This window comes from Coffea arabica, chromosome 2e, assembly GCF_036785885.1.
Source record: "Coffea arabica cultivar ET-39 chromosome 2e, Coffea Arabica ET-39 HiFi, whole genome shotgun sequence".
In the NCBI taxonomy this organism is placed as follows: Eukaryota; Viridiplantae; Streptophyta; class Magnoliopsida; order Gentianales; family Rubiaceae; genus Coffea; species Coffea arabica.
The window spans coordinates 6665388-6673694 of record NC_092313.1 but is presented as its reverse complement, the minus strand read 5'-3'; the positions used below and the strand labels follow the sequence as shown (position 1 = coordinate 6673694).

At 36.8% G+C, this 8307-nt stretch overlaps 1 protein-coding gene across 1 annotated transcript; it reads right to left on the bottom strand.

Moving 5' to 3' along the window:
* Positions 1–2141: 2141 nt before the first annotated feature.
* Positions 2142–7630, bottom strand: LOC113730507 (geranylgeranyl transferase type-1 subunit beta-like). The gene is made up of 11 exons (XM_027255219.2): positions 7196–7630; positions 6567–6642; positions 6418–6476; positions 6152–6291; positions 5192–5247; positions 5039–5115; positions 4877–4922; positions 4071–4195; positions 3700–3767; positions 3534–3621; positions 2142–2620 (listed from the first exon to the last, which is right to left on the bottom strand). Exons 1-11 carry the CDS (start codon positions 7400–7402, stop codon positions 2459–2461), a joined length of 1104 nt encoding a protein of 367 aa, XP_027111020.1. The 5' UTR covers positions 7403–7630; the 3' UTR covers positions 2142–2458.
* Positions 7631–8307: the final 677 nt, after the last annotated feature.

The following is an 8307-nucleotide window of genomic DNA, read 5'->3' as shown; positions in this document are numbered from 1 at the left end:
CCTTCTCCGATGTTTCAATTTCTGAAGGAAGCTGAGGACAAACAGTTGAGAAGAAAACTCACGGTCACAGAAGAGATTGATCAAGATTTTGTTCCCAGAAATGATGTTCCTTCAACTTCAACTATTCTCATGGATGAAGAAAATGAATCGTTTATCACGCTTGTTGTTAATAAGAAAAAAGAGTTGAAGAATGATCAACATGATCAGAATGTGAATGTGGTTCAATTTCCCTCCAACACTTCGCAGGTACTCCCCCTAGCTTCTTCACCTCCGACATTCAAATTAACGTCCGATAACAAGTACGCCATGAACCAGATGCTCCAGCAAGGTCAATAGAAGAACTTTCTTATCATTAGTAAGGGAACTGTTAGGGCTCTTTTTTTTAAAAAAAAATCCTTTCTTTCTTTTTTCCTCTTTTATTAGATTGCATTTTTCACTTTCTTAAACCTTCTTGAATGATGTGAAGTTATGCAAAAAACACCAGTGCAAAAATTGTTACGTATCGACAAAATTCAAGGAGACAACATTCTCTATTAGATAAAGAAATCTGAAAACTGATGTTGAGAGGTGTCTGATGCCAGTGGAAGACCAGTGGGTTGGTTTGTTTTATTCAATTCTCCTGTCTCCTGAGTTGGCTGGATGTTCCTGTAATTAGCTAATTATCCCTTTACTGGGTTGTGTAATCATGTACTGCTGACGATTAAGCCTTTACTGAAAATCAAGCCACGGTGTTAGTGTTACTACCACAGATGAATGTTAATCAGCAAGTATTTATTGTTTTCTGGCACAATATGCCCTTTCACTCTGTTCCTGACATTTACATTTTCTGATTATTGAACGATCCAATGATTTTCTTTTTATTATGACCAGATGTGAAGTTATGGACTCGAGCAAATACTAATTTTTTCTGGTTCACGTATCAGCTTCAAACAGGCGTCAATGGTGAATTGACCCCCCCCCCCCCCCCCCCCCCCAATTATGATGATACTGAGGGAGATGATCATCCGTACACGTAGAAAAGGAACTGTGGAGGGGCATAATAGTTGTCGAGCCAAGCATCTCTCCTTTTCTTTGCCATAGAAATGATTTTGAATAGACTAGAGCCCAGAGGAGAATAGCTTTTCAAATAGGTACAAAAATCAGGATGGAGGTGAATTTGTTCCATAACTAAACTAGCCGGTTCATAAAGGGTGCATGAGCAAATAACTGATATGCCCGGAAATAACCATTTCTTTTTACTATAAAGTATAAACCAGCGAGTTGCTAATGTGATGTTTTGGCATCAACCTAAAGAACAGGGCAAGTAGCTAAACAGAGCACTTGCCCGTGACAAAGTCCCGTGCGTGCAGCCCCAAAGGCACCCCACCTTGAAGAATCATTTCGTTGAGCACATTTTTCTAATCTCTAAAACAATATATAGTAATGTATTATACTGGCACTCATGGTATTGGCAAAACCATGTCTGAACTGAAGATGATCACATGCTTCAAAAGATGCAATCAAACAAATCCGAATTGAGCTTTCTGGTATCGGTCTCCCTCCCACTGTATTGTAATGTTTATTAATGATGGATGTGCATGGCCTTAACAGTAAGAGGCTTTTTTTACCCAATGCATATGATATGATCACAACTTGACCGAATATCGCAAAAGCTGTACCACAAGGAATAGAATAGGGAGTAGGGACCAATTTTCTTTCTTTCTTTCTTTCTTTTTGGGAGAAAGAAACTAAATTCAACGGCTAATAATTGGTCTTACAGGAAAGATGGTTATAAGTATCATTTTGATTCACATTCACGCTTCATCTTTCCAAATAAGTAACCAATTTTATCTTAGCTTCAAACCAGTTTGATAATATACCCAGCAGCGTTTAGATTACTCAACTTGAAATCATCATCTTAATGACTGAAAAATGACTTCTAATTTACTCCACCATCTAAATGCTTCTACAGTTTACAAATAGTACATTTCTGCCCACCTAACAAAAATCAACACCATGTAATCCGTGGCAACTGATTAGAAGTGGGATGCACTTTCTCCTTGCTGGTGCTATGCCACGCAACATCTAGCAGCAGTACATGCCTACATCATACGCAAAATCTGCCAGTTGCTTATAATAATTCTTCTAAGTGACACCAGTCATAACCTTAAAACCTTCTTGAACATTTAGCTCAAGCAAGCAAAAATAATATTTGGGAAAAACCACAAATGCGGCACATATGTACCCAATAATTGGTGTAGCAACTGATTGCCATCTCGTTTTACATCACGATCAAGAAAGTAAATTGTACATCAATACTAATGAAAAAAAAAATTAAGAGTAAGGTGGCAGCGCTGTCATGACAGATACCATCCGCTGAAACCTTAACAATCACTCCGGCCAAATCCTTCCTCAATTATTGGGATACTAAGCCAGAACCCAATGGCACTTCCAAGTTCCAATAGCACAAGCTTAAATATTACAGTTGGAGATAGAGTCCGACAGTAGCAATCTCTGTTACTCCTACCTCAACGGAGACAGGGTTTAGACCAGGTTCATCTAATAGACTAAATGCACAAAATCCGTAGAAAGAGTGGTAAAGATCTGGGAACTGTCCGGAGGATTTACTAAAACCACCATACTGGAAAAAAAAAATAAGGAATGATGAGATTTTGCAACTCAAAATTTACATTTCTTACATACTCATTACAAGTAAAAAGCAGACGAAGCGGTCTCATGTAGGAGAAGGAACAAGCTTAATCATTTTTCAATTTAAGAAACCATGGTAAAGCAATGAGATATCATTTAAAACACTACCATCTTCAGAAATATTTGAAGACAACCAAATGTCAACCATAAATCCAGCAATTTACTTGTTAGGGGTGGGAAAACAAGAAAACCTATTTGGAAAGAAAAAAAAACACACTTTCTGTGCCTCTTAAGAGAATAGGGACACACAAAAGGTTGTAATCTACTACTTCGGTAAAGCCTGAGAGACCTATTCATGGAACATAGTTTCTATTTGCCAAAAATGCCCTCATGCTATGAATGATTTCCCCCAACTTCCTCCCATAATCCACTGCCAGATAACTTACCGCTCCTTCTTGCAACCCATAATATTTCGAATAAGGAAATGAAGAACGCCCTGGCTACAACTATACTGTTACAAGGGACATTAGCATTGGCAGACACTTTCCTAACACTTAGGTGAGGAGAATTAGAATTGAATGGCACAAAGTAAACAGGAAATCATGCAGTTTTTGGATTGTTTGCTTCATGGGTTTTTTTTTGGGGGGTGGGGGGGTTGATTTTCAATATTAATCTCGTAATTACCAATTTAGTTCTTGCCCATGCAATTGCATGTTTATTAATTGAGTTCTTTTGTACGTGCTGTACGGAGTGAGACCCTAATGATTCCTGATATATTCATAATTTACAAGATTTTACGAACTAAATAACAAACACATCTTAATACTAACAAGTCAGTAAAATCCTAGGACTGACAAACACATCTTAATAATAACAAACACATTGTATGTAGAAGAAGCCAGCACCTGGGACTGACAAGTCAGTAAAAATCCTCGTAAACCCCCTTCATCAATAAACTTCTCAGCTCCTAAGATTTTGAGAACTCCTCCTACCCTGTAGAAGTGCAGTACCAATCATGCCATCAGAAATGCAACCAAGCTCAGGAAGTTAAAATGGAAGTTTTGAACTTACCAAAATGCATAACATGTATCAGTAAGCTTGTTTGGTCTGCCTTGAAATCCACCGTCTTCTGCCTGCCTCTGCAACAGGCAAAGAAGCAATATGCTAATCATCTAAGAAGAAAAGGGGACCCTGTGGGCATATTAAGTATAAACTGCTGGTTGTTTTAGAAGTATTCTCATCTATATCCATAGTGAAAGGCTAGTTGAAGTCATAAATTATGGACAGGTTTGTACAATGTTATGGAAAAATTCCTCCTCACACTCTTGTACAATGAAATAAAGTTCTTTCCTGTGCTGAATCAAGGGAATGTGCAACGCATCATTCAAAAGCTTTTAGACTCTGGGACTAACCATATTTGTTTATAGATGAAGAAAACCAACCTGCAAGCACCAGTCAACCAGCATTGGCACATCTATAATGCAAGGGGACATAACTTTAGACAATGGATCATCTGCTATGTAGCCCATCAAGCGGAGAGATGCAACAGCACAGTAGGTGGCACCCCCTGTGATACTAAGTAAAGAAACCCATGAGTATTTCACAGTATCCTACTACTATGTTTCTCTCAATTTTTCAGCATTCTCAAAAGGAGAACAAAACTGAATTAGGAAACAGGAGGTATCTCCCAGATCCAGAAGTCACTAATCATTCGAGGAGTAAATTCATATAGGAACGGCCTTGCAAAAATAATAAAAATGATCCCCCCAAGGAAAAAAGTTGAGCAACCACTACCCAGTACCAAACAACCTGCTGATAAACAGTGATGTTCTATACAAAAAAAAACAACGCTGTTAAAAACAAAAATAAACTAACAAAACAAGAATAACCTGGCAGAATAAAAATGGACAAAAAAGAATAACCTAGCAGAAAAAGACCAATGCTGTTCAACAAATAACCTGCTGCTAAAAAGATACAGCTGTTTGATTTTCAAATTGTATGTGAAAGGGAAGCAGAATAAAGCTGCATCCAACACCACTAATATTATGGGTTTAGAAAGAAAAAAACAATCGAGTACAATGACACCTAGCAAAAGAAACTGAAAAAGATAAGTTGATCAAAAACCATTGAAGACTACCAAAGAAACAAAGAGAAGTTTGTTTATTTGCAGGAAAAAAGACGAGAAAAAAACTTCAATGCGCTGAAGATCAAGCAGATGCCAAGATCATACACAATTGTGTCCACTCACCATGTGATTCCGAACCAGGAATCAACCCAAAACCACCATCATATGACTGCAAGGACAACACTTGTAAGCACATCTTAAAAGTATCTCAGATACACAATAGGAACATATGTTTGCAACTTGAATAATTAAACAAACTAAACATGGCATACAAGCTTTACATACCTGACACTTTATTATGTAATCCTTTGCTTTCTCCCTGTCCAGACCACTCCAATTGCCCAACAAAAAGCAGATGGCCACTGATACATTAAACTGTTAATATTATCTATCAGTATAAGAATTTCAATAAGAAGGACTTAAAAGCATCTTCCTCACCTGCACAAAATACAAAACGGAGATCTGTCTCTGCACCATAATGAATGGGCATAAAACTGGAAAATAGACAACAGCTTTCATCTATCAGTTTGTAATATTAGTTTGTAATATTAGTCAAGAATCAACTGATAGATCAAAAAGAAGTGAAAAATATAGCGACTAGAATTAAGAACAACGTCAAAGCTAGAAAGATCAGACTCCTTTAGGTCATTTTATTAATCGATGCTACAATGACAAATCACAAAATCTTCAAGAAATGATTGAGGGAGGAATTTATAACAGTGATGTGGCAACTACAAATGTTAGAGTATGCATGATGCAACCAAAATTTTTTCTTCCAGTTTGACACTATTCCTGCCAAGAGTAATTTCAGAGAACAGAAATTAGCTCAAGAATGAGAAACTGTCTTCAATAAATAAGTAAACAAATAAACAATTGAGGATATAGAAGATGGATCCTAACACATAGCAGCATTTAAGAGATAAGCAAAGCTAAGCATTTTGTAGCCTTTTTTTTAATTGTTCTTCAGTGAATGAAGTGGTGCAGGTAATTTCTCAACATGTGAAAGAAATTTTCCAGCTGTGATCTAGAATGGAACAAAAGGTAGGTTGGACAAAGGTTGCAAATACTTCTTGAGATATTTGAGTCAAATTTTGTTGTTTGCCTTGCTAATTCTTTACTTTTTTTTTTCCTATACTCTCTGGGGTTTGATATATGATACGCTAACAAAGATGATAAAGTCATGGTCTACAAGTAAATCATACCTACATTTTTTGCTCAAAATCACAATATGAATCAGGTAATAAATCAATATGGCAATTTGACAAGTATCCGAGGATGGAGGGGAATCCATGTTCCCCAGAAACTACAAGGCCATGAAACACATTACCTTACATGGTCCCACAAATGATGTACCCCTAAATTTAGAGTCTTAAGAATGAATTTGAACAGAGAATTTACCTCCCATCTAACTGCTGAAGGTTTTTCATTGATTTTAAAATTGACGTAAAATCAATAAGTGACAAGTCATAGCCAACAGTCTTTAATATGGCCAGAGCGCAGTACGTGCTTGCCAAATGACTACCATTGGGGACTAATGCCTGCAAGCAGACACTATTGTGTTAGAAAATACATTCTAATACTGCAATATCCAAGAGAAGAAGAGAAATATATGGATCTTCCAGCCAAGTCTAAATCCTAACTTGACTTGTAACCAGTTCTCATACCCCTTCAACATTTGATTGAAACTGAGAACTTCTTGAGCCGTGGAATCCATAAAATTGTCCTGTAGAAACACAAAATCCCACGTCAAATCTGCCACCTACAAAATATAGAAACCTATTAGATTTAAAAAGACTTGCGAAAGAGCTCATACCGTTGTTCAAATCATCCTTGTTCTTTGGATGAGCTTGCAAAGACAAAACCCATTTTATTACAGCGTCTTTGTCAATCTATCAGACAAAATTATAAGACAACCGTCAAACCTGAACACAATCACAATATCATCCAAAAGAATTAACTACCAATACCCAGCTTAAATTCTCCAACACATTAGAAAGTCGAAACCTTTCCCTTATATCCCTTCTTAAGCATTTCCTGGGCTTCCACAGGCTTAAGGTCTTTCTTCCATTAATTAGACTGTCCTCTTCTAGGCTTTCGCTGGGCAATTGCTTTGTAATAATATATTCTCTCAGCTCAAGTTGTTTAATCCGAGCAAATTAAACCCAATTTCCGTTGCTAAAGCTACAAAGGTTGACGTCCAGTTAAGTTTCAAAATCAGTTCTTGATTCCGTACGTTTAAGATATTTAATGCGAAAATCAAGTTTAGTGTGCAGATTTTTGCTAAAATTATTGTGAAAACATAACTCGATTAATCCGTAACGAAAAGATTAGAAATTTCAATTGACATACTACTGTGGCAGCCTAATGAATTTAGTAATTGAATTCTTAGATTCTGTAAAGGGACTCAAATATTCTGTATTATTGAGCGAGTAAAAGAAGTACTCGATCGAGGGAGCCAAGAATGTCGAAGCCTATGATGGTGAAGTAGGCAAGAGTAAGGCGGTTGATTTCGTGAGTCTGGTAATCCGACGGCAGGAGATCATACATCATCTCCAGGAATCGCAAGTGCCTATCCTTGTCGAAGAATTGTGGCTCTGAATCCGAATCCCACAAGAAATCGTCCTCCTCTGCACCCATTGTTGAAGACATTATAATCTGGTGATGGTGCTCTGCCCTATTGATACTTTACTGAAAGGGGTTGGATCCAGTTTATTGTATAAGCTCAAAGAGAGTCAAGAAGGCTCTCTACATGAGTTTTAGGCAGTCTCTGGCCTTTTGTATTTTGCTGTCATGTGGCTACTGCACACGACTTCTTCAAGAATCGTTCACTTTTATGGGAAAATGGGAAACGCCGTAGATGTTTTCTAATCCTACTATAGTCGTAGGTGGGCTCCGTTATCTACTTCAATTTAACGACTAGGAAGAATTTGTAATGAACGTTAGTTCCACTTTGGATTTATCCTTTTCCTAAAGGAGGAACATGGACTCGAACATGGGATCATCTTTACGGCACTTGATATGCCTTGCTTTGCCAACAAATTAACATATTCTGTTCGCTCCCTTTCAAATGTGTTTTGTTTCATATCTCCTCTGACTAACTTAAAATCCACAACGTAGCCGCATTTAGTTTCTCCTTGTTTACATTTCGAACACCTTGTTTGGAAAGCCATTTTCTAACAAAAAAATTTTACATTTTTCGTAAATATATATTTTTAATCATCTTTTTACTTTATGTATATCAAATCGTTGTATATTTTCTATAAAAATTTCAAAAAATTGCAATCCAAATAGAATTGGCAACGACAAAGAAAGTTGTGACATTTACAATTTCTTGTTGCTTAGAAAGAGAAATTAACGCACGTAAGTACCAGGTTAATATCAATAAACTCTCTCAAAAAGTAATATTGGGTTCAATTTTGTCAAATAATAGTTTACTTGCATCGTAAACACATTTTTCAACTTATCTTTTTATCTCACACGCATCACATGATAAAAAGTGTTAGAGTAATTATTCCAAATAATACTTTATGCAAACACTCAAGTCTTTTCTTAGC